At 51.3% G+C, this 23,273-nt stretch overlaps 8 protein-coding genes across 8 annotated transcripts; 4 read left to right on the top strand and 4 right to left on the bottom strand.

Annotated features, from left to right (window-relative positions):
* Window positions 1–168: 168 nt before the first annotated feature.
* Window positions 169–2,428, top strand: J4E83_009868 (uncharacterized protein; the record flags this gene model as incomplete). The annotated part of the gene is made up of 2 exons (XM_049336753.1): window positions 169–217; window positions 303–2,428. The coding sequence occupies 2 exons, from the start codon at window positions 169–171 to the stop codon at window positions 2,426–2,428; spliced, it is 2,175 nt and encodes a 724-aa protein (XP_049184179.1).
* A 559-nt stretch (window positions 2,429–2,987) lies between these two features.
* Window positions 2,988–3,739, top strand: J4E83_009869 (uncharacterized protein; the record flags this gene model as incomplete). The annotated part of the gene is made up of 2 exons (XM_049336754.1): window positions 2,988–3,110; window positions 3,164–3,739. 2 exons carry the CDS (start codon window positions 2,988–2,990, stop codon window positions 3,737–3,739), a joined length of 699 nt encoding a protein of 232 aa, XP_049184180.1.
* A 1,915-nt stretch (window positions 3,740–5,654) lies between these two features.
* On the bottom strand, window positions 5,655–5,923 carry J4E83_009870 (uncharacterized protein; the record flags this gene model as incomplete). The annotated part of the gene is made up of 2 exons (XM_049336755.1): window positions 5,655–5,825; window positions 5,915–5,923. The coding sequence occupies 2 exons, from the start codon at window positions 5,921–5,923 to the stop codon at window positions 5,655–5,657; spliced, it is 180 nt and encodes a 59-aa protein (XP_049184181.1).
* A 3,685-nt stretch (window positions 5,924–9,608) lies between these two features.
* Window positions 9,609–10,837, bottom strand: J4E83_009871 (uncharacterized protein; the record flags this gene model as incomplete). Its single annotated transcript, XM_049336756.1, has 2 exons — window positions 9,609–10,635; window positions 10,689–10,837. The coding sequence occupies 2 exons, from the start codon at window positions 10,835–10,837 to the stop codon at window positions 9,609–9,611; spliced, it is 1,176 nt and encodes a 391-aa protein (XP_049184182.1).
* Window positions 10,838–11,431: 594 nt separating this feature from the next.
* Window positions 11,432–12,569, bottom strand: J4E83_009872 (uncharacterized protein; the record flags this gene model as incomplete). Its single annotated transcript, XM_049336757.1, has 3 exons — window positions 11,432–11,792; window positions 11,878–12,090; window positions 12,160–12,569. 3 exons carry the CDS (start codon window positions 12,567–12,569, stop codon window positions 11,432–11,434), a joined length of 984 nt encoding a protein of 327 aa, XP_049184183.1.
* Window positions 12,570–13,241: 672 nt separating this feature from the next.
* Window positions 13,242–14,150, bottom strand: J4E83_009873 (uncharacterized protein; the record flags this gene model as incomplete). Its single annotated transcript, XM_049336758.1, has 1 exon — window positions 13,242–14,150. One exon carries the CDS (start codon window positions 14,148–14,150, stop codon window positions 13,242–13,244), a length of 909 nt encoding a protein of 302 aa, XP_049184184.1.
* Window positions 14,151–14,352: 202 nt separating this feature from the next.
* On the top strand, window positions 14,353–16,617 carry NOG2 (GTPase required for pre-60S ribosomal subunit nuclear export and maturation; the record flags this gene model as incomplete). Its single annotated transcript, XM_049336759.1, has 4 exons — window positions 14,353–14,450; window positions 14,513–15,104; window positions 15,154–15,312; window positions 15,631–16,617. 4 exons carry the CDS (start codon window positions 14,353–14,355, stop codon window positions 16,615–16,617), a joined length of 1,836 nt encoding a protein of 611 aa, XP_049184185.1.
* Window positions 16,618–21,699: 5,082 nt separating this feature from the next.
* SOD2 (Superoxide dismutase [Mn], mitochondrial) lies at window positions 21,700–22,465 on the top strand (the record flags this gene model as incomplete). Its single annotated transcript, XM_049336760.1, has 3 exons — window positions 21,700–21,747; window positions 21,805–22,263; window positions 22,319–22,465. The coding sequence occupies 3 exons, from the start codon at window positions 21,700–21,702 to the stop codon at window positions 22,463–22,465; spliced, it is 654 nt and encodes a 217-aa protein (XP_049184186.1).
* Window positions 22,466–23,273: the final 808 nt, after the last annotated feature.

Here is a 23,273-nt window from a genome sequence, read left to right on the forward strand (position 1 = left end):
ACGCCAGCACAGTAATACACAAGAATTACTAATTCTCATACACTTGTTGTCACCAGCTCCTGCCTCTGTCGCAATTGCCCCCACTCCCAGTCGGGTCTAGTCCCAAATGTCGTACCTGCTGAAACTGCCACCTCACTCCCTTTCTCACACCAGCAACACCACAACACCATGGCTAATCCTCAGAAATCGTACCAGCATATCGAGCATGCCTCGACGTGTCCATGCGCGACGAATGCGCTAGGTGCAGTGCTTCCACCCCAGCTCATACCGCCGATATCGCTCACTAACTCGCCCTGTGACAGATGACTGCAACTGTTTCTTCTCTGCGCTTTCCAAAACATCCATCTTCCACGCTGCTAGCCTTGAAGGGCCAGGCGGCGTAGATGGGCAGCTCGATGAGATCGCTCAAACTCACGTCCAGGATTTCGTGGTGCAGAAGTGGAGCCAGCGTGGCGACCCACCGCATGAACCACCATCACAGCTCTACCAGCCTCTTGGAGAAGGCGAAATTCGCGTCTTGGAGCTGCATCCTGGAGAGCCCGGAAGTCCACTGCGGGGCACTCTACATATTGTCAGCATCGACTTTTCGCACCCTGCAAGAGAGGAGCAATATACACAGCCATTTGACAATCCAGCAAACACAAGCAGGAGAACCTTGACCTACACCAGACATACCAATCATGCTGTTTCACTCATTACAGGCAAGCGGGTCTGGTACACTGCACTCAGCTATGTCTGGGGTCCACCAATCTTCGATGATACCATATCCTTTGAACATGGACAGTTGAACATCTCCGCAAGCCTGGCGGGAGCTTTGAACCACTTGAGATCGACTGAGCATAGTGTTGTCTTGTGGACGGATCAGATCTGCATCAATCAGCCCGACATTGCGGAGAAGGTGCAGCAGATCCCGTTGATGGGCTTGGTCTACACACACGCTACGAACACTCTCATATGGCTCGGTGATGACGGTGACGAGGACTCGGCACTTGCGTTCGATTTGATGGAGACTGTTTTTGTGCGATTACAAGGGACGGATGCGCAAGTGGCGCCAGCGGACTTTGAGAGGCTGGATTTTCCACCTAGCCTTGATCGAGCGTGGTGGGCCGTTCGTCAAGTCCTGCGCCGCCCCTGGTTCGGCAGACTGTGGACCATCCAGGAAGCCGTGCTTTCGAGACATCTATTCGTCAAATGCGGCAAGGTTGAGGTGTGCTGGGACGACTTTGCTGCGTGGTGTCATGATCTGGCAGAAACGCATGTGCTTAGCTGGCTGACTGGTAACGCTGAGCTGGATGAGAAGTACAACACGAAAGCAGATGTCAAAGCATTGCCGCCGCATGGTGCTGATGTGGTGAACTCTGTTCAGGCAGAGCGCGTACATGGGCTGACAATCGTTACGAAAGAAGCATTACTAACTATTCTGGTCTCTACACGTTATGCGCAAGCGACGAACCCCAAAGACAAGATCTACGGTGTACTGGGAATAGCAGATGCCGATATCGTACCCGACTACAACCCCGATGTTCCTGCGAGAGCGGTCTATCACGAGGCCTGTCTAACGGAAATACCTGACCGCATTTACGAACTGCTAAGCTGTGTCGATCACAAACACCCGCTTCAACCGTCTTGGGTGCCAGACTGGAGCACTCCACGCGTAACAGACGTACTTGGCTATTCGACAAGATCTTGGGCTGTATACTGCGCGGGTGGTAGGCCCGTCACAGGCGCGCAGCCACCCAAGACTATCGTAAGCGAGGATAAGCAAGAGATCACACTGAGCGGCAAAGCATTCGACACGATCGCTATCGTAGGCAGTGTTAGCGAAGATCCATTTCTGGACATCGACGATCCGCAACGGGGCAATCGTGATCTAGCATCCTACGCTGAGCTTGTCATGGGCGCTGGTCGAACACACACATACCTTTTACAAGGTAGTTCAACCTATGACGCCTTCCTGCACACACTACTGGCAGGACGCGATGGATCTGGCGTGGCACCACCTGATGCGGATCACAGCGAGGTATTTGGGCTCATCCTCGATGCCACGACAGGCAAGTCCCTATGCCTACCTGGTCAGACTATGAGCCAGCGGCGACAGAAGGGCCACTTCACTCTCGACAGTCTCAAGACCAGGAAGCCGGCAAAAACCCTGGAAGACTTGCAAACGGCGTACCGGGCCGCGTTGAAGATGCGCCGCTTTGCTGTAACCGAGAAGGGCTACTTTGCATTAGTGCCGAGGGGTGCGCAAGTCGGTGATGAGCTCGCTGTCTTCGATAGAGCATGTGTGCCTTTTGTGATCAGGAAGCAGCAAGTCGAAGGAGTTGCCGAGAAGTTTGAACTGCTTGGTGAAGCTTACGTCCATGGCATTATGAAGGGCGAAGTGATGGCTAAAGAAGACATTGTGCTTCAAGACATCACGCTTGCTTGAGCGCATCCTAGGCGGTCCATCTTCCCGATAATCAACCATCGATCACGATCCGGTCGGCACTGTTCTACTAGCGCCGACATGTCAACCAGGTCACAAGCAAGCCTCTTTATATGGGGCGGCACTCTATCCTCGGGGGGCTTGGCGCCTCCAATCTACGTACGGCTAAGCCATTGGCTAAAGACAACCTCGCTTAAGACTTCTAAGAACATTCGACACACGCTCTACATTGCTTAATATAATCGCGTGGCAACTCCAGCGACACGGCCTTTCTCATCCGGGTTTTGGCTGGTAAAGCGTTGCGGTTTCAGGCCTTTGCCGCGGCGGCTCGCGATGCGGTTGGTGGACGCGAAGGAAATGCTCCGCTCGTCTGGGGTGCAGAATGTAGGCTTGTTCGCATCTGGAGATGTGTATGCGATATCACCAGGCATGCAATATATGTAAACCTTGGGTCTGGGTTCAGATCTTGAACGTCAGGGCGAAGACATTGTTTATAAGTACCCCAACTACAGCAACATTGAAACATCAAGCACCCCCATCAGAACCAACAACAACCATTACAATGAAGCTCTCCGCCCCACTTGTTCTTGCTGCTGCAGCCAGCTCAGCATCCGCCCATACAATCTTCGTCAGCGTCAATGGCGGCGCAGTAGGAGACGGTGTCCGCGTCCCCTCCTACGACGGCGTACGCACCCCATACTCCCAATCTATCCCTTCCCCCATCTAACTTCCCCCCAGCCCATCAACGACGTCTCCACAAACGACATAGTCTGCAACGGCGGCCCCAACCCCACCGCCAAAACCTCCACCGTCATAACCCTCCAAGCCGGCTCCACCGCCACCCTGACCTGGCGCCACACCCTCACCTCGGGCCCCTCGGACGTAATCGACTCCTCCCACAAAGGCCCCGTAATGGCCTACATGAAGAAAGTCAGCGACGCGAAAACCGACTCCGGCGTCGGCGGCGGCTGGTTCAAGATCGCTGAAGATACGTTTGATGGTTCCAAGTGGGGTGTTGATCGCTTGATCGCCAATAAAGGTGTTCAGACGATTACGATTCCAAAGTGCATTGCTCCCGGTCAGTATTTGCTCAGGGGAGAGCTGATTGCGCTGCACAGCGCGAGTAGCAGTATGGGCGCGCAGTTTTATATGGAGTGTGCGCAGATTAATGTTACGGGGGGTGAGGCGAGTAAGACCCCGGCGACGGTTTCTTTCCCGGGTGCGTATAAGCAGAATGATGCGGGGATTTTGTATAATCTTTACACGGGGAGTAAGACGTATACGAGCCCTGGGCCGGCGGTGTTCAAGTGCTGAGCGATGCGCGGATAGAAGGAGATATAGTTACATCGCAACACAACAAAATATAGACTCGTTGAAAGATTTGATGACAAAGTTGAGGATAGTCTTTCTCCCAGCAGATTGTTTAGTATGGCTAACGTTTCATCTCCTCAACTCCGTCGCAGTCTTACTCTGACGCTCAGGCGGAGGGATTAAACTCATCGTCTTCACTCTCAATTACACACACTATGTCCTCGTTGAGGAGCATGATAGTTGCATCGAAGTCCCTGTTCTTGGGAATCGCAATGGCGCTTGACTCATTGTTCCTATCCGTACCCGCGGTAGGCACAACGGGGAGCTCGTCGAAGCGTACAGTGACGTTGAGGTATTGCGGGATATGATGGAAGCCCTGCCAGTATCTCTTTGTCCCCGCGGAGCGAGAGGTTGGCTGTAGGAGACCTGCTTTAGGGGATGGTGTTATTGATGTTGGTGATGCGATGGCATGGGGCTTGCGCGGTGCGTGTTTGACTTGTTGAGGTTAGTGGCTGCGAGGGATGTTTTGTGCTGAGGGGTGTGAGGGGTGGGAGTGGACATGTGTGTTTAAGTATCGGTGGAGTGACGCATGTAGTGATGAGCCGACTACGAGTTTGACACGACGACTAGGGATAGTTGTTGTGGAGGTGTGAGGTAGAGACATTGCGTTAAGCCAACGTCATTCGAGTCTCTGAAAAGTCTTGTAGTCTGCAAGAGTCTAAGGATTGTAATCTCTTCTATTCAATAAGAGGTACCTTTATGTAGTAGCGATGTAGTACGGGAGTCACAAGAGGCTCGTATCGCTCTGCGTCATCGTAGCTTACCTGCCTAGGTAGGTAGTCTGCAACTATGCCCACGTGAAATCCTCCCAAGATTTCGTGTCGAATGTTGCTGCATACACGTTGCTAGAGCTCCAAAGCTAGATACTTCCTAACGCAATGTGTACTCATGACCTAGGTACAGTAGAATGTCGATGCAGAGCAAGGTGATAATTGGCAATCGGGTAACTCTGTACAGTAATTTTGATAAAGGTGTGTTTCAACAAGTATATCTAGGTACTTAGGCCCCTACAATAAGTTTGTGATACAATATGGATTGATAGGTGATCAGCATGTCGAGTGCCGGGCATAAGTGGTACTTGTGACGTCATCGTTTGCGTTCAGCCTTCCTGTTCTTCCAAGGTTATGGCGCACGCCCATTCTACTTGCCCTCCGCTTCCAGCTCAGCCATACCCTACTACATGCGAGTCTGCTTCAAACCATCGCTAATGATATCCTACGCCGACCCAGCACACGACATGCACTCCCAGATTCGCTCACCGGTGCACAGCAGGCCAGACATGGCATCGAAGGCTTTGTGGCGCGGCAAGGCTGAGGTATTGGCTGTTATGCAGGCTTGGTGATTGCCTTGCAATTTGACCCCTTATTGTTCCTAAGCTCCTTCCTCATACTCCACACGTCTTAAGTAGCCCATAACCTTTTCTTTCGAAGCAGTTGCGCGAAGCACTTTCCGAATATGACTGATCCTTCTGCCACGCCTGGCACGTGGGAAGGGTGTAAATGGGCGCCGAGAAGTCTCATAGTATGGATACCATGCAGTTTCCGACAATGGCCTAGTATGTCAGTTATTAGCAAGGCGGAGAGCCATAGAAGATACAATAAAATCTCCTAAGTAAGGTAGTAGAAGTAGACAAGAGCTTGTAGGCATAGAAAAGGCTGTGCACTATAGTAATACGCCTACTACAACTTTAGCGGTACACCTAGAAGGAACAATTACAAAGCAGCGAGGCGGATACTTTGCATTTGAGCTAACAATATTCAACTTTTTAAGAAACCTCGTAGTTTCCAACCATGCCCACGCCGCTTCCTATCTATCTCAAATCTTTAATGGTAGTCACCAACACAAGATCTTCGCCACATCACGCCGGTACTAGGTCCCCTTCGTTCACCTCGTACTCATTTGCTCTAGGCACTGGGTTGTATTTTTTCTCGATAATGTATTTCGCGATCTCGCCCAGGGTGACGATGACTCGTAGTACGATGTAGATTACATCGTCGCCTTTGAGCTTGACGGTATCGCCCTCTTTGAACTGTTGGAAGGATGGCGGGGTTAGTATGGGGTATGCGGTCGTGCTGAGTGGGCGGTGGTTACTTGGAGTGGGGTGTGCTGGTTACGTACTTGAGGCATGGGTCTGTGAGGTTTGGGGGTATCGATGGGAGATGTTGGGCTGGGTATGAGATCCTGCTTATGTGTTTAAGTGGGAGGCAGATGTACGGTTTTTTGGGGGGGTTTGGTGGCCTTTCAACTTGCTTGTGATGGAGACACTCGATTATGTGCCATTGATCAGGCAGAGCCTCGTCGACTTCTTGTGACGTGGCATCAGGCAGTACGGCACCTCTCGAGATCAAGCTGCCGAAGGTATGTGACGACAAGCCAACCAAGCCTTCGCTTCTACGGAATCTTGTCTGCGACGGGCTCAAGAATCCATGCCTGCAGCTCGACGTGGGCTTCCAAGGTATGCAATGCCAGCAAAGTGTTCCATGCAGTTTCTACTCGCGCGTCGGCAGAGCCTAGTGCGAAGTGACGGGTCATTCGTCGTTGCAGCGCCATGGGGAAGATGGTCTAGCGAAAGAAAGCAATTACCATTGGGAGTTCTCATAAGAAAAGCATATGCACCCGCATTTGGACGATCCGGTGAGCCGCAAACGGCTGCATGCATGAGGTACACTATTCGTTGCGAATAAGACATAGCCTGCATGTAGGGGTCTCACGTAAGCGCCTGAACTCTTGTAACTAGCGCATGCCTCATCCTCGTAGCGACTTGTTGGTCTGAGTATGGACGTTAGGAGTGTCTGCGCGATCCGTACCTAGTGATGCTAGCTTCTTTCCCAACATACTTGAAGGCTTCAGCGGGTTGTTGTGAGAAGATCCCGTAGGTGAATAATAACACATGTAGTTGATCTATGATATCCTCGCGGAGACTGTCTGAAAGAAGGGTGAGATGGAAATGCGCACTGGCCCCTATCTCTGGTCCTTTTTCCATGTCGTCTGTGGCATCGGCTCTTGATCTCAGCATGAAAGCCTGATACAATAGTTCAAACCAACTTCACTGTCCATCTTTGCCAGTCATCCGTATGAATCCCGTCCTTATGATGATCAGAATATGGGCCGTCGTACTCCCACAATTGCATCCGACCAACACGTCGAGCGACCCTCTCTTCCCGATCGACCCATGTGAGTAGAAGCGCTTCAACGTGATCACTAGAAGTCATCAAGTACATACAAAATTGGTGGAGTGATGTGATATCTTTCTCCTTGTATTCGTCATAATACAAATGCTGTGTCGGCCCTCTGTATCTGTTTTCGAAGTATCGAGAAGGTTGCCTAGGACCGGGAGCGGGTTTTCTTTTGAAATCGACAGGGCGGCTGGGTTCGATGGACATTTTAATCAGGAGCAGATCGAGCGCTTCGCGCGTAATACACGCGCCTTCTACGATGATGTAGGATCCCTCTAGAACAGCCCCGTATATGTTGCGCTTGTCCCTCAAGAGCATATGATGTTCTTTGAGCTTGATGCCGAACACTTTGGCTCGTTCTTCCATATCCTCGTTACTGAAAGACGTGTAAATCTGCTGTCTTCTCCCTCTATTGACGAACGTTACTTCGCCATCAAGACTAGCCCAGCTCCAGGTAGGCGCCCTGTAGTTCGTGTATGTAGAAGTAAGAATATCGCGTCCTGACCATGCGAGATGATCCACGAGATGCTCGCTCCAGATCCCAGCAAGGTAGTGGCCCAACTCACCGCTGTCGTTAAGCAGACTTGCAACACCGGCCACGGCGTGAAGCTTGTCTGACGGCATTGTGAGACGACGTCTTGAGTACTCGCAAACACATTCGTGCCATGCCTTGAGTGCAATTGGCTCTTGGTCGTACGTAGCGCGAGGAGCATTACAGAGTCGGGTGCTTGGTAGCCTTTTTGCTCCCACGAAAGCTTTTGTGAAGGATCCTTCCAGCCGACTCTTGGAGAAAGACAAGATGCGACGTCGGGGAGGGCATGCCAAGACATGCGGTCCCCAGGCTTCGATGACTAATTCTTCTGAACATTCCCAGATCACTTGTTGTCGCGTGTAGTGTATGATGCGGGGTGCAAGCATTCGCTCCTGTGCAGCCCAGCCACGAGTAGACAAAATGCATCCCGCAATATCTATATGTGGCGGATCTATCCCATGGTGAAAGTAAAAACTCTTATCTTGACCCAATGCAGGAGAGAAGAGGGCGGTACGTCTGGTGAGAAACCCTTCGCAGCTATTCCTGGCCGCAGTTGCAGATATCATGAGCGAGGAGAGGCCATAGTACGAGGCCATCATTGGTGCCTCCTGCTCCCAGTCATCAGCGTCGTCTTGAATGATGCATAGTGCATCGATCCAGAGATATTGATATCCCAGCCGGCGTGTGATCTCAATGGCATCTTCGAAACTCTGAGGGAGCAGTTCCAGACTTATAGCTTGGGCATACTCAGTGATGAGCGATTTGGTGAGTTTTGCTGGCACCTTTCCCCCCCAGCAATGTGATAAAATGACGTATTGGCCCTCTTCGCCGTGGGAGGTCAGCAGCCTCGGCGCTACAGACGGGTCTCTTGATATTTTGATCACACGGTTGGGAAGTTTTACAGATCCTAATTCAGGGCACTTGAGATGATCCGCGCATTGTTCAATCCACGTTTTGATACGGCTGAAGCAGCTCACATCCCATGGATAATTGTGTATTGGGGCTTTAGCGGATGCATGCTTGTGGGTATTTCGATCTAGATCTGCTTTAGTTCGACGTGCCACATAGCGCATCCAAAGAGTCGCCCACCGTTCTTTTCATTCGTTGTACACAAAACCCATGGTATCGTATGTTCAAAGAAGCCACCGTTTACTTGATTTGGTGTTTTAACATGTAGAAATCTGCCAGTAAACTCGAGAATGGTTTCGTCTGATAGCCTCATACTGCTCGAACTCGAATCCTTTGGACCTTGAAGGATAGCACAAAAGAATGCGCATCCACCGCAACCACGGCGGCCAGGCCCAAGACTGAGAGCCCTGCCCACAGTCTCTGTATAGGAGCCAATCGTATGCCACTCGTCATACCCTTCGGTATATAATCTTGAGGATTTCGGATTCCAAGACTGTGGGATAAGTTGTGAGCAGATGCTGCAAAGCTCTGTAGCCATTGCTACAACTCTGGTTGTTCATACCACCTCGGCAAGGACCCAGGCGGAGTTCAACAATTCACAAATCGTTGAATGTGTTGATGAGAGAAGTAAGAAGGGCCAGGTGTGGTTGCACGATGCGGGGTAAGATTGCGGCGCGGTAGATGCGCACACGTGATTGCAGATCGTTGATTTCAACCCTCCAAGGTTGCAAGGCTCTGATCTCAGCCGTAAAAGCGCACAATATCATCGTGCGGCTTTGTGATTTGGCATTGGAACTTCAACGAGTGCTAGGGTTTATGAGCCTTCTGTTTTAACTAGAAGAAAAGAATGTGAAGTCGAAGACAACTAGAGGGCGTAAATTAGCCAATGAAGCTATGCACCTATCCGCGATCATACCCAGACTTCTACCCTCGGCGGTGCCCGCCGGAATGCCCCCTGGGAGGTTACATAAGGCGTTAGACCAATATCATCATCATCATCATCATCATTGTACCCAGACTCCCCCATCTTCTCACGCCAGCTCAAGCTCAATCAACGAATCCAGAATATGCGGATGCCGCTAAACCCCCATCATCTTCAACCTCTGACGTGCTGCCGGTGGCCTTTGGATACGGGTCTGTTAAGCTGTGAGTGACGCTGAAAGACTACTGCTTCCCACTTTCTACGTCTCTATCTTCAACTCCCCGGACTCCAAGGCTGTCCAATAGCCTTCCTAAACCCCCCTTCAAACACATCAATTGTCTGATTCATATTCATCCCGCTCGCAATCGCCAGTTGCAGCATAACCCTCGCTTGAATAGGATGCACAAATCCTGACTTTGCAAACGAAGGTGTCCGCGCTGGACTAGACGGTCCATGCGGACTGCGGGTCCCAACAACGACTTGAAGCCCTTTCTCCATCGCCTCGGCAATCTCGTCTCCGCCATTCGGCACACCGCCATTTCCCGTCCCAGCAATAACAACACCGTCCGCGCCGTTGGCGTGCGCATCCAGTACCAACTTTCCATCAAACTCGCGGGCCGCGTACAGTATATCCACCTTCGGCAACGTCGGATACGTCGGATACTTACTCACAGTCGCAACATCGAAATAGTACTTCCACAGCGGCTGACTGGGTGTATTGAAGAAAACCGGTAAACTGTTAATGAAGATGCCCAAATCACCACCAGACGTAGGACCAAAAGCATCCGGGTTGGTCGAATGCAATTTCGTGACCCAATACCCAGGTATGATGCGTGCGTTGAACGCTACCATGAGTCCTCTATTCCGCGACTCGGGACTCGCAGCTAGCATAACTGCGTCGAAGAAATTCGCTTCTCCGTCCCAGGAGAGGTGGGTGAAGGGCCGCATACTGCCTGTCCCGACGATGGGCTTCCCGCAGTTGATCAGTGAGTCCATGAGGAATGCTGTTTCTTCGAGTGAGTTCGTGCCGTGCGTGTATACTGCGCCTACGATGTCGCTGTCTGGTGAACAGAGCGCGTCGTGTGCGAAGCGCGTCATGTTCATGACTAGAGCGTCGTTTGTGCCGGTGGAGCCATCGTCTTCGGTGGTCCAGTTGGACACGGCGAGTTGCGTGTTGTTGAGCAGGTACGGGTTGCGGGCGATTATGTCTTCGCCGGTTTGGCTGAGCTGCCCGTATTGCGTGTCGTCAAGCGCGCCGTAGATGGAGCCGCCGGCTATGGTGCCGCCGGTGAAGAGGACGCTGGGGAAGGTTTAGATGGGGATGGGGATGTGGTGGGTTTGGGAGATACGTACAGGACTTTGGGGAGGCTGCTGTTACCGCCCAGCCATGTTAGACCGAGTCGTTCGCTAGCGGTTGTTGCTTGACGTGGTTGGGAAGCTGTGGGAGCGGCGTTGCCGACTACGCTTAAAGAAGCTGCAATTACAAAGTCACAGAGCCGCATAATGATTGACTGTCAACAAACAAAAGAGTCAATGTTGAACACCTTGTACTACTTGTACCTTTATACTTTCACCCGTCCCACTCTTGCCGTCGCCCAACTCCTCCGCTTACATCCGCGGGGCTTTCTGATCTGACATCTCTCCGGCAACGAGCCGTGTTTTCTCATGTAGCATCACGACATCGTGCATGTTACTTCCTTGGCCATGTATATATGAGGAAGGTGTGAAGCTTGTGCTGCGAGTAGTCATGAAGTTGTTATCGTTCCTGCGTTATCGTCGAGAGATGGGCGAAGCTAGGTTGTGTTGGGGCCTGGGCAAGGCCCCACGCTTGCCAAGAGCGGGGTCAGTACATATGTAACCATACAACGCGATGCGCCCCATTGGAAGCTACGCGTAGGATATCGGCATCACGTCAAGACAATTAGGCAGCCTTGGGGTCCGGGGAATTGAGGATGGTGGATGTGTTGTTAGATATTTAATATGATCAAGATGGTAAGAGAAATGGTAAATGAGATGTGACTCTCCATCCCACGCCTTCCAAACTCTTCGTCTAGATCACAAGTCTATCTCCCTTCCAAGGTCCTTAAAAGAATCCCTCACTTATCCTCCTCCCACCACCTCCTCCCATCCCACCCCTTCCCATAACTCTTCCCATTCCTATCCTTCTCAGAGTCATGCTTATGGAAGAAAGCAAACTCCTTCCCAATATCACTCAACCCATCGCCCGCATCGTTAACCAACATGCCCTTACCCGGTCTCGCCATAAAATACGCGTACCGATGGATATCCTGCGAGTTATCCATCCACGGCATGACGTCGTCCAGAAAGTTCCTGATCTCGTCGTCGGTGCCTTCGGCCCGGAACTCGGTGACCCAGATGGGGAGGCCCTTGGCGACTTTGCGCGCGTTGGCGATGTGGTCTTTGAAGTTTTGCGCGGAGTTGGGGAGGGAGTTGTACCTGTGGGGGGGTTGTGAGTGGGGGTGTTGGTGGAGGGGGTGGGAGTGGGAGTGGGGGAGGGAAGGGAAGGAGATGAGTAACGTACCAGTGGATGTTGATGAAGTCAATGGTACATCCATCGCACGCTTCCAGAAACTTGGCCAACCAACCCAGACCCGTGGTATCAGAGGCTGCGGCATTGGTAACAGCGGGTGAACCGAGATACATCGCGCTGTTGAAGTTGGACAACGGTTCCATGTGTTTCTTCCAACCGGCAACGGCGGTGGGGACGTCGATGCAAGAGCCGCCTGCGTCAGGACTTTTACTATTATCAGCACGACCTCGAACAACCACACCTATTCTCACCGAAAGCAAAGACTGTACTTACATGCAATTATCCGGCTCATTAAACCCCATCAACCACGTCGCGAACCCATGATCCTCGAAATTCTTCCTCGCCATCGCCTCGGCATTGTCTTTCCACCTTCCCGTATGATCGTCCCTGAGTGAATGCAGCATGGGGATGAAGCGGAACCAGGCAGGTGAGAGCGCAGACGAGGAGTCCCAGTTGAAGCGCCAGGTGACGTGGGTGCCGTCGCCTTGGAAGAGCTTGTTGTAGGCGACGTCGTTGTAGGCTACGCCGCGGCGTTCGTGGGCGGGGGTTTGGGTGAGGGGGTCGTGTTTGGGCTTGCTGCCTTGGGTGTTGGCGGGGGTGTCGGAGGGGAAGGGGATGGCGAGGGGAGTCGCGGTGGTGAGGACGGAAAGCAGGAAGACGAGGATTGGGGCGAGGAGTTTCATGATATGATAGGCGAGGAGATCGAGGTAGAGACTGGGTGGAGGGAGAGAGTGGTGAGCTTGGGGGGATCGATGGTCTTGAATGGTGGTGTGGAATTGACGCCTGGGTAGTAAGTGAGTGAATCTTGTGAAGGGGGTCTGTGAGAGAATGTGGAGAAGTAGATATATGAGTATATGAGCAGATTATATCTCCATTGCTCACACGCAGAAGGCTAGCGCTGATAACGCCTTCGCAGAGGTAAAGTCGGGAGCCTTGACAAACGGTTGGAGTAGAACTTCGGTCACGATCCGGGTGAGTACTTGAAATGATCGACCTAGAGAAGGCAGGCTTCACTGGCAGGCGGTGCGAGGGTGGTAGATGCAATCAGAAGACTGCCAATGCGATCGTTCGTAGTGATAAGGCCCAGACATGTGGGTCAGAATGTATTTCGTTCGTTTGTTAGAAGTCGCCGAATGACAACGTTGAGTTGAAGATAGCGGACCGCTATGTCTCCTTCACCTGACTAGCGCTTGAGCAGTCTAGCTCGCTGTCCGCTATTGGCGGCTCATGCCCAGGTCCGGAGTGAAAGGTGAACCACGGTGATTGATCAAAGTGAGGAGGCGTGCCAAAAATCATCGAGGCGTCAAAATATTGGTATACACATGAAGTACATGATACATAGCTCGGTACTGAGCTTACATCTTACCACCAGTAAGCTCCTCGGCCACCTTCTTGACGCGCTCTTTGGCAAGTCCAACACCCTCGCCACCCTTGAGCTTGTTAAGCATGTCGCCGACACCCTCGGGCAGAGGACCGTCCCATGGGCTGAGACCGTTCCTGCCGTCTTCTCTTGGACCCATGACTCCCCTGGCGTCCCAAGCAACAGGCTGCTCATCAGAGCCGAAGACCTTCTCTATCGCCTCGTCTAATTGTTGTTCGTCCACGATGAACTTTCGTGCGTTGGTGTATAGATCGTGTAGGCGGGAAGCGCGGATTTCTTGTATCCGGGCTACTCGGCGCTGGTATGCTCGGCTCCGGGCCTTTGTGATATCGGGCCGCGGGGGCAGGCTGTCGGTAAGGAAGTCGCGAATGCCCTTGGCGACAGATGTTTCTGTCAAAATGTCGACTTCGCGCCGTGGTGCCGTGGCCAATTCCCGCCTCTTCGCACCGATGGCCTGGATCTTGGCCATGTACTCGGCCTCTGATGTGACTTTCCGCTCATGCAGCGCCTTGACACCCTCCTTCAAATTTTCTCTCCGCTTCTCCGCCAGTCTTTGCTTATATAACCGGTAGTCGACATCCCGGCTGTATGGTCCGGGGGCCTTGACGTCTTTGGGCTCCTTCGTACTCCGGTCGAGGAAGATGTCGGACTCCTTCGGGTGCTTATTCCTCGTCTTGAAGACATCTCTTGGGATGGGGAGGTGGCCCTTTACTGCGGGCTTGGCTGGGTACGTGGGCTGCAGCGGCTTCGGCACGTCGATGTAGTTTGGCGACTGCGGACCGAGGGCGAGGGCAGATGGTGTGGAGGAGAAGGCACGCACACACAAGCTGCTGCTCCAGCCATTGGCGGCTGCAGAGGGTCGGACGGGTATCCTGGGCGGCATTGCGGTGTTGCTGCCTCGTGCACTTGGATGCGGCGATGCGGAGGTGCTGCGCTGGTGTCGTCGCGCCTGCTTCGAAATTGTCGGTGCCAAGCCCCTTGGCCCCACTCTGGCTAGCTTCCGCCTCTCAAAAAAAGTTGCCCATGCCTCGCGAACTCTACTCTTCACTCTTCCCATCCCGCCAACACCATCGGAAGCAGTCGCCATGGGTGTCCAGAAGAAAGAGTACAACCGCAAGGAGCGCGAGGGCAAGACGGGCGATGGCATGGGAAATGTCAAGACCAAGGGCGCCAACTTCTACCGGTATGTCGCGCAATCTTTTTGCGCCAGGGTCCTTATGTACTGGTATACTGACAGTTCCGTAGTGATGCGAAGAAGGTTAAGCTCCTCAAGCGCCTCACAGGTGGCACAGCGGAGCGCAATGCCAAGGGAGACATCACCAAGGCCGCCGTCTACCAGAACCGCGCTGCACCTGTCGCCCGTGTCGAGCCCAATAGGAAGTGGTTCAACAACACGCGAGTGATTTCGCAAGATGCGCTCGACAGCTTCCGCTCGGCTGTGGAGGCGCAGTCTTCGGACCCGACCACGTTCCTGATGAAGCGCAACAAGCTACCTATGAGCTTGATCGAGACACCAGGACAGATCCCAGGCCTCAAGCAGCACGCGGCCAAGATCGCCGTCGGCAGCCAGCCTTTCTCAGAGACTTTCGGCCCCAAGGCCCAACGAAAGCGCCCGAAGCTCGATTTCAGCTCCATTGAGGATCTGGCCGGTCGCACAGGAAGCATGCACGAGACCTACGTGGAGCGCCTCGAGAACGCCAAGCTGCTGTCGGGCACGTCTGGCGAGGCAGAGCAGAACGAGTCCTTCGCCGACAACCCCAACGGCGAGCTTACGTCTGCGCGCGAGTTCATCTTCATGAAGGGCACGTCGAAGCGTATCTGGAACGAGTTGTACAAGGTAAGCTTACATCCATCACCTCTCACAATCCATGTCTGACATACCCCAGGTCATTGATTCCTCCGATGTCATTCTCCATGTTCTAGACGCCCGCGACCCTGATGGTACCCGCTGCCGCTCTGTCGAAAAATACATCCGCACCGAGGCACCTCACAAGCATCTGGTCTTCGTCCTCAACAAGGTCGATCTTGTTCCCTCCAAGGTTGCTGTAAGTTCACGCCCCCTCTCCACCCCCTACACCATCCACACCCTCCTTAAGTCAAGGACCTTTTCCTATTCCATGAATACGGTTCTGTTACAAGTTGGGAAGAGCAAAAGTGGCTCGCTGGCCTAAGATCGTCTTGATCGCGGGTCGATTGGTAACCGTCTTGGTTGCCGATCAATAGAGTCACGCGTGATTTGTTTGAGTTGAGGACCGTCTCTGCACTCGCAGCTTCATGGCGGTACTCTTAGTAATATTTCGCACATTCCGTCATCGACGCACATTATCATGTCAAGTTGATGACCACGCACTGACACTTGACAGGCTGCATGGGTTCGTCATCTTAGCAAGGAATTCCCGACACTCGCTTTCCACGCCTCCATCAACAACAGTTTCGGCAAGGGTTCTTTGATCGCCCTTCTCCGCCAGTTCAGCTCTCTCCACAGCGACCGTAAACAGGTCTCTGTGGGTATGGTTGGCTACCCGAACACCGGTAAATCGTCCATCATCAACACTCTGCGAAAGAAGAAGGTGTGCGTCGTCGCGCCCATCGCTGGCGAAACCAAGGTCTGGCAATACATTACCCTGATGAAGCGCATCTACATGATCGACTGTCCTGGTATCGTACCACCAAACCAAAATGACACCGATACGGATCTTCTGCTCCGTGGTAGTGTACGTGTCGAGAACGTCGAGTACCCAGCACAATACATCGAAGAGGTTCTGAAGCGGGTACAACCGAGACATCTCCAGCGAACGTACGATATCAAGGATTCAGATTACAAAGGCGATGCTGTCGCTTTTCTGGAAAACTTGTGCCGTAAGAGCGGTCGTCTGTTGAAGGGCGGTGAAGCCGACATTGACGGCGCTGCGAAGATGGTCCTGAACGACTGGATAAGAGGAAAGCTGCCTTGGTTCACCCCACCACCATACAAAGAGGGCGAGGAATCAACCAGCGGACCCATCAACGCGAAGCGCGAAGGCAAGCTCGGTGAGATGAGCAAGAAGCGGAAGCGAGGTGGTGAGAGTGAGGCCGGTGAGAAGGCTGGTGCGAAACAAGACGAGTCCGACTACGATAGCGACTTCAGTGGTTTCAGCGACGAAGACGGCCTACAAATAGATGGCGATGACGATGATGAGGAAGAGGTGTCGGATGACGACGAAGAAGGTGGCACAACACTCGAGGCTGCCGATGATGACGAAGCTGCCGACGTCGATGCGGAAAGCGAGGACGATGAGGACGTTGAGAAAGAGCTCGCTGCCATAACATCGGCGCTTTCCAAAGCGAAGAAGCGGCAAAAGACTACATGAGGTCAAAAAGAATAGTTAGTTTATGATTCAAATGATACCCCGATATTACGATGTCTCAATCATTGACTCACCCATCATCAGTTGGCTTCGCTCGTACAATCTTGCGCTTCAAATCATGCTCCCCTTTGTTAATTTGATCGAATTCAGATGACGAGCCAGCGTCAAACCCCGAATCTGCCGCTGCGGAATGCTGGGCAGCATCCGTTTGTACAGGTGGATGTTGCGCCTCGACGTCTTGTTGGTGCGACATGATTACAAACGATTCTATCGCGGTCACACTGGGGTCAGGATAGGCTAGCTGGTGGAGTGGCTGACGCAAGGATAGAAGGATCACCAGCGTGGGCACAACACGGAAAACGTCCAGGATCTGGGGTCTTGGACTGAGGTCATCATGCAGCCCACAGCCTCGCTACTACGCCTTGCAGGTGCCACCTGCCGTGCTCAGGTGCTGTGCTGACAACAGTTCGGTACAGGTTCGTCCGAACAATGAGGGGCACACGTGTGGTGCGACTGGATTAGCATCCCGACAACTTGTCGCGACAATAAGAACGCAAGGCTGGTGCTCCTTTCCTCCTAATCATTGCGACCCTCGATTTCCCCAGACTTAATCATGGCCGCCGATCCAACCCCAAGCAAAGCTGCTCTCTCCCTGCTCGACACCATCGCTTCCCTCAGCACCGGCTTCAAAAATGGTGCAAGCGGCGCAAGAGAAGGCTTACTAGACGCATGCCGTAGCCTCATCGCAGAAGTCAGCCACCCATCCGAAAACATGCTACACATACTCTGGGCCCAACCCACCCACCTAACCACGCTCTGGCTTGCCGTCGAAGTGCAGCTCTTCAAAGCCATGCACTCCATCCCAGAAACCGGAGCCAGCAGCCACTCCATCGCAAAGTCCTGCTCCAAAACCTGCTCCAAAAACGTCGACCCCATCATCGTCGCACGCATGCTGCGCCACCTCGCCGCCATGGGCACAGTCCGCGAGACCGGTCCTGATACCTTTGCTAATACACCCACATCCCGTGCTTTCGCCGAGCAAGCGTATCAAGACTCTATTTTGTTCATCGCAGAAGATTTTCAGCCTGTGCACCACTCCATGAAATCTTATTTCTCAGAAAGGGACTGGAAGTGTCCTGATAGCGGGCTTGATGCGCCGTTCCAGCATACGTATGGTTGTAAGGGGAGTCATTACTTTGAGTACATGCAGCAACGGAATCCTGAGATGGGGAGGAGGTTTGCGAGTATGATGGGGAGTTGGAGTAAGGGGCGGCCGAGGTGGTTTGAGGCGGGATATTATCCGGTACAGGAGAGGTTGATTGACGGGGCGGAGGAGGGGAAGACGTTTCTTGTTGATGTTGGGGGTGGGTCTGGACATGATGTTGAGGGGCTGAGGGGGGCGTTTGAGGGACGGTTACCGGGGGGGTTGGTGTTGCAGGATAGGCCTGAGATTGTGGAACTTGCGAAGATGGGGCTTGGTGCAAGGGCTATGTCGCATGACTTTTTGACTGAGCAACCTGTCCAGGGTGCGCGGGCGTATTATCTGCATTCCATCATCCAAGACTGGAACGACGATGTCAACTCCCAGATTCTGAAAGCGATTGTGCCGGCGATGACGAAGGGGTATTCCAAGATTCTTGTTAACGATTTTGTCGTGCCGGATCAAGGTGCGCATTGGGTGCAGAGTAAGTTCTTCACCGGATGTATTGCTATGGGTCGCTAATGCGTGGTAGCCTGTCTGGACTGGGAGCTCATGGCTAGTCTGGGGGCCAGACACCGGACGGAAGAGGAGCATCGCAAGATGTATGAAGGTGCGGGGTTGAAGGTGATGGGGGTTTGGCGGCATCCGCATAGTCTGGATTCGCTGATTGAACTGGAGCTGGCTTGAGTGGGTATTGGAACCGAGGTACTGGTGCACCTGATAGACCACGACATCGCGCCCAATTTGAAGCTACGCGCATAGCTTTTAACTATCGCCTCTGGGCTTCACGCTCGAACTCAAGGCGTTCTCGCGAGTGAATTTGGGCGTGTACATTGTGGGGATTTAAGAATCGGAAGCGGTGGTCTTTTAAAGTCATTCACAGCCTGACCATCGATGACGTTGAAGAAAGGACACCCTTCCCACTAGAAACTACCCTCACATATCTACCACCTGATTGGCTAACGATTCCGGTAGCGCACAAACTGCTCATGATCGCGGGTACCAACGTACGTGTGTACCTTGGTACCACCAGTTGCGAAAACATTTCGCGCACGCATAAGTATCAATGCAGCTGACAACATCTTCCATTGCAACAGCTTCCTCAGACACCAGCCTAATTGCCAACGTTCAACAATGTCCGACACACCCGATCCCGACATCACCAGGAATGTATGCGAATGGATCACAATCACCGCGCCAGAGAGCATACATTACGCAAGATCACAGTCCAATCAACTATGGCGTACCGGGCTTCGGGCTCTCATTGATCTGAAGAGGTGTGACGGGGTACAAGAGTGTGACTGGAGTCGCGTTCTAGAGCAGCCATCTGAACTATACCTCTGGATATCCTGGACCCACAAGTCTGCCTACGATGCGCATGTCGATATGGACAGACATCGCCATCTCCATCAAAAGCTGGAGCTGCTGTCATCCTCGGTAGTGAAAACAAAGATCATACAGTATAACAACCCCGGTTGCTACTCTGAAGGCGCCCGGTTAGCTCGATGCTGGCCAAGTGTCACTTTGATGCATTTTCCGGGCAAGCTCACCAAGAAGCAACGCGATCAGATCGAGTCCAGTCCGAGCATGGCGATGTGCACTGGGAGACACAGCCCGTTTATTAATCAACGGACACTTGGCGGCTTTGTGCTCCTCGGGAGTGATAGTCACGGCGAACTTGTTACGCTGGGGCAGGACACATATGTCATGCTCGATTGTTGGGAGAGTCCTGCCCGTGAAGAAGAAGTGAAAGGCATCGGTAAAAACAGAAAGCACAGGGCGCCGGCCCGTGATCGGTGTGATCGTGCTCAATCACCGCCTCCTCGTTTCGTCGACCAAATGAGGGCACTGGGTTGTAGCACGATCGAGACCAGGCATATGCGCTTCACCCACATGATTGCCCCTACCGACCCGCACGAAGTAATAGAGTTAGTCGCAGAGGATATGGAGGCGAAAAGCTTCGAGTTTGACTGGGTAGAAGGCAGGAAAATGTGGAAGAAGAGAAAGAGAGCGAGATTGTCGCGCATGAGGTATGGGTGCAGGTGTGGTACTCTCACGACGGAAAGTGAAGCAGCTATAAAGAGGCAGATGCTGCTAGCTGAGGACAGGGATGTCGAGGCTGAAAGAGGAGACAGGAGGAATGGACTGCGAGCGAATGCGCAGTTGAAGCTGAGAAGGAGGGACTACAAAGGCATGTGTTGAGGTATCTGCCGCTGTAGCGATATCGCTCACCAATGAGAGGCATGTATAGCCTCGTTGGTACAACCATCGCACTAGAGTTACTTTCTTTATCCTTAATGTATTAATATAATTCTAGTTTTATTTACTAAGGCGCTAGTCTAAAAGTAGATTTTTTCTTTTATAACGCTACTTACTTATATAAATAGTAAATATTATAAAGCTATAAAATTAACTTATAATACTAGCTCTTTCTTTATCTTTACTTCTACTAAAATTACTTACTATAGTAATTAATTAATATATTTACTAACGCTATTTACTACTTAAGTTTTTTTACTTATTTAAAAAAGATTTTTTTAATAAGTATAAGCTATAGCTACGCTAAGAATAGCTTCTAAAGTAGTATTTTTAGCTTTATAAGCTTATTAGTATAAAACTTAAAAAAGCTAAAAACTAAAGTAAATATTAGTAACTTTATACTATTACTTAAGTAAATTATATACTATTATTAAGCTACTTAAATATAAACTAAGCTATTTTTACTTTAAGCTTATAAAGTATTTACTAGCTCTTTTATATATATATAGCTACTACTAATAGCTTTTTAGTAAATAAAGCTTTATAGTAAATTATATTAAGTTTAAAATTTAGAGTAAAGACTAGAAAAGTAAAATAAGCTACTTAGTTATTAGTAAGAATAAAAGAATAGTATTTAAAAAAATTTTAAAAGTTTAAAGTATTTATAATTATAATAAAGAAATAAAAATAGTAGTAGATATACTTTTATAAATATATTATTAAGCTTTAACTCTAGTTTTATATAAGCTATCTCTACTTTATAAGCTATTATAATAACTTATTATATATTTATTATAGAGTTATTTTTAGCTACTATAAATATATATAAAAATAACTACTTTAGATAAATAGCCTAGTAAACTACTATTACTAAATATCTCTTTTTTTAATATATATAACTAAAGTATATAAAAAGACCTCTTAGGCTTAAGCGCAAAAGATAGAGAAGTTACTTTTTTTGTCCGCAGTATTAACTAATTTATGACGATCACGACATCAAGCTAAGCTCAACAGAGCTTAGATCGTGTTTCACAACGGCGTCAACTTTGGAATCCCCGAGGTCCGACCGGAACAACACGTACTGCCGTTCGCTCACCTCATCTCCCACTCAACACCGCGCCTTCGTCACATCGTATCCCCGTCAAGTTGCGCAACAAGAGCTGTGCTACCTTTAGTCCGTCATTCATGCGAGCATTGGCATCGCCTCCTGTTTGCTGCCTCGCCATTGAAGCTACTCACACGTGAGCAGCTACCTGTAGCTGGCCATCGCACGTTCTCCTCTTTGTCAGATCAGCAGGCATTGCTGCAGAAATTAATACAACGTCTGTCTATACGTCATCTACCTGGGTTTAGATTCCAGTACAGACATAGTGGAGCATTCGAGTGGCATCGCGCTCAATTGAGGCAGTTTCTAGTGCACTAGACCCAATTCGGCAGCATACATCCAGAGCACCCTGTTGGTGACGACCTGGCAGTCTGACGAACGTACCCGGCTTCTATACGTATCGATTGCGTGAGGGGCAGGCACGATGCGGGGCATATCGACGTTCCCAACCATTCTCTTTCCTCTTCTCTCTACATCCACAGTCTTTGCTTCAGAACAACAGCCCTTCGAATTCGGCGCCATGTCTGCACCCCAATACACGCTTCCTCCGCTACCATATGCCTACGATGTTAGTATAGCCTGAGATGACTTTGTTACCCCGCGCACGGTATGCTCACAGTTCTAGGCATTGGAACCGCACATCTCCGCCCAGATCATGGAGCTGCATCACAGCAAGCACCATCAAACCTACATCACGAACTTGAACGGTCTTCTCAAGACCCAAGCCGAAGCTGTCTCTACCTCGGACATCACCTCGCAGGTCTCCATACAACAGGGAATCAAGTTCAACGCAGGCGGACACATCAATCACTCCCTCTTCTGGCAGAACCTCGCACCTGCAAGCTCGGATGAGGCCAAGAGCTCCGCTGCTCCTGAGCTGCTCAAGCAGATCAAGGCGACATGGGGTGACGAGGACAAGTTCAAGGAAGCCTTCAATGCCGCTCTGCTCGGCATTCAGGGAAGTGGTTGGGGCTGGCTGGTCAAGACCGATATGGGCAAAGAGCAGAGGCTGTCCATTGTGACGACCAAGGACCAAGATCCTGTCGTTGGCAAGGGCGAAGTTCCGATCTTCGGTGTTGATATGGTGAGTTGCTGGCTCTTCGACCCTTGAGGCCACAGGCGACTAATTTGACATGCAGTGGGAGCACGCATACTACCTCCAGTACCAGAACGGCAAAGCTGCATACGTGAAAAACATCTGGAATGTCATCAACTGGAAGACGGCGGAGGAGCGTTACCGAGGATCGCGCGCCGATGCTTTCAGCGTGCTCAAGGCGTCCATGTAAGCGGGCGGAGACCTGATGAAGGGACAGCACGAAACGATGTGAATGATATGATGGTTTTGCGATCGCAACTTGACATACATACATACCTTCATTGAAGAGCACCATGGTGGATCTTAGCGCCCGAGCTTGACCAATCGGGTACTCTTCCGAAACTTGCTCAAAGACACGCATTCACTCTCAAATCTCAAACATTGCAATACATGCCGCTGGAAAAGTGCGTAGACTACAAAGCCTTTGCATCTCTGCTACAATCGATAATCATTCGCTCGCAATCTCCTACCCCTCGGCGCCGATCGATCTCGGGCTTGACCTCCTACACTCGTATACTTACACACTGTCCATTCACCCAACCACGCTCTTCCATCATCATTCTTTTACTGTTGAAAGACCGAGCTTATATCTTTGTATCCGTCGGGTCTCCTTCACCAGAGTCTAACAATGTGCAACGGCAGCTCAACGCGCGTCAGTCAAGGAGGCTCGATAGCAGTACTGCGACCAACATCCCACCTAGCACGCACACATCCAGAACAAGAGATGGTTCTGTTCTTTACCAACCCACTATCAAAATGCGGAACCAACGTTGAATGCCAAGGGCTCGACGACGTTTTGCAGCAAGACAGCCATCGGCTTGTCATACAGTGAGTTCAGCCCGTCACGGTTGCATCCTTCCAAAGGGCTAGCGCAGTGCTGACGATGCTATTAGTTGTGACGGTGATCTATGCGCATCACAGCAGCAAAGTGCATTGGATGCTTTGTACTCTTTTGAAATAGAGTCGCCACAAAGAGGTTTCATGCAACTGCCAGAGAA

Source organism: Alternaria metachromatica, assembly GCF_023757995.1.
Source record: "Alternaria metachromatica strain BMP 0045 chromosome Unknown scaffold_37, whole genome shotgun sequence".
In the NCBI taxonomy this organism is placed as follows: Eukaryota; Fungi; Ascomycota; class Dothideomycetes; order Pleosporales; family Pleosporaceae; genus Alternaria; species Alternaria metachromatica.